The following is an 849-nucleotide window of genomic DNA, read 5'->3' as shown; positions in this document are numbered from 1 at the left end:
TATTAATATATTAATTTTTATTTGTTAAGGGATTGACACGCCTCCTATAGACAGGAAGAGTAGTGATACAGTGAGAGATCGGACACAATCGTTTGAAGACCAGCTGGTCCAGTCTGGTGAAGGGGGAGGAGAAGAGGGCGGGGCTAACCGATCAGAGATCCTATCACGTATTTCAAAAATGGGTCAGTCAATGTTACCAGTTGCCACTACTGTTGCTTCGACCAGTGAACCAACTGTTGCACCAGTGTCGCAGGTACGTACATGTACATGTACATGTTTATTTATTATTAATTATTGTAAATAGGCCACACCTCCTGTTGCATCAGAACCAGTCCCAGTGCAGCCTCAACCAGTTCCTCAGGTTGTACAGCCTCAGGCTCCGCCCATTGCCCAACCCTCTCCATTTCAACAACAACCACAAGTTATGACTAGCGTTGGACCTCAAATTATTCAACCAATGGGCGGAGTGATGGGTGGAGTTGTGGGCGGAGTTCCAGGAAGCACAATGCCTGGAACTATGAATGGAGTAATCGGAGGAGGAATGATGGGCGGGGCAATGGGTGGAGCTCCAGCTAATCAATTAGCACTTTATCAACCACCTTCAAGCCAGTTTGGATATAATCCGGTAAAAATAAAAATGAAATTAAAATTATTCTCTTCTTTTTCTCTTTTAGGCTACTGGTTACTATGGGCAACAGCCAGGGGGCTTTGGACAAAACATGTACGGACAACCTATTCCCCCTCCTGGTATGGCCCCGCCCCCAGCTCCTCCCCCTGCCCCACCCCAGCAACAAGACTCATCCAGTGGTACCAATACAACACTGTGGAGTGAGACCAGACATCAAACCA

At 46.9% G+C, this 849-nt stretch overlaps 1 protein-coding gene across 1 annotated transcript; it reads left to right on the top strand.

The window, feature by feature from the left end:
• Positions 1–32: 32 nt before the first annotated feature.
• Positions 33–845, top strand: LOC109586056 (splicing factor 1-like; the record flags this gene model as incomplete). Its single annotated transcript, XM_020002220.1, has 3 exons — positions 33–253; positions 305–625; positions 675–845. Coding segments are annotated over exons 1-3 (567 nt in total), but the record flags the coding sequence as incomplete, so codon positions are not given.
• Between the last annotated feature and the right edge of the window lie 4 nt (positions 846–849).

The sequence above is a fragment of the Amphimedon queenslandica genome, unplaced genomic scaffold, assembly GCF_000090795.2.
Source record: "Amphimedon queenslandica unplaced genomic scaffold, v1.1 AMPQUscaffold_12958, whole genome shotgun sequence".
NCBI lineage: Eukaryota > Metazoa > Porifera > Demospongiae > Haplosclerida > Niphatidae > Amphimedon > Amphimedon queenslandica.
Note: the sequence above shows the minus strand (reverse complement) of the source record. Positions and strands in the feature narration are given on the sequence as shown.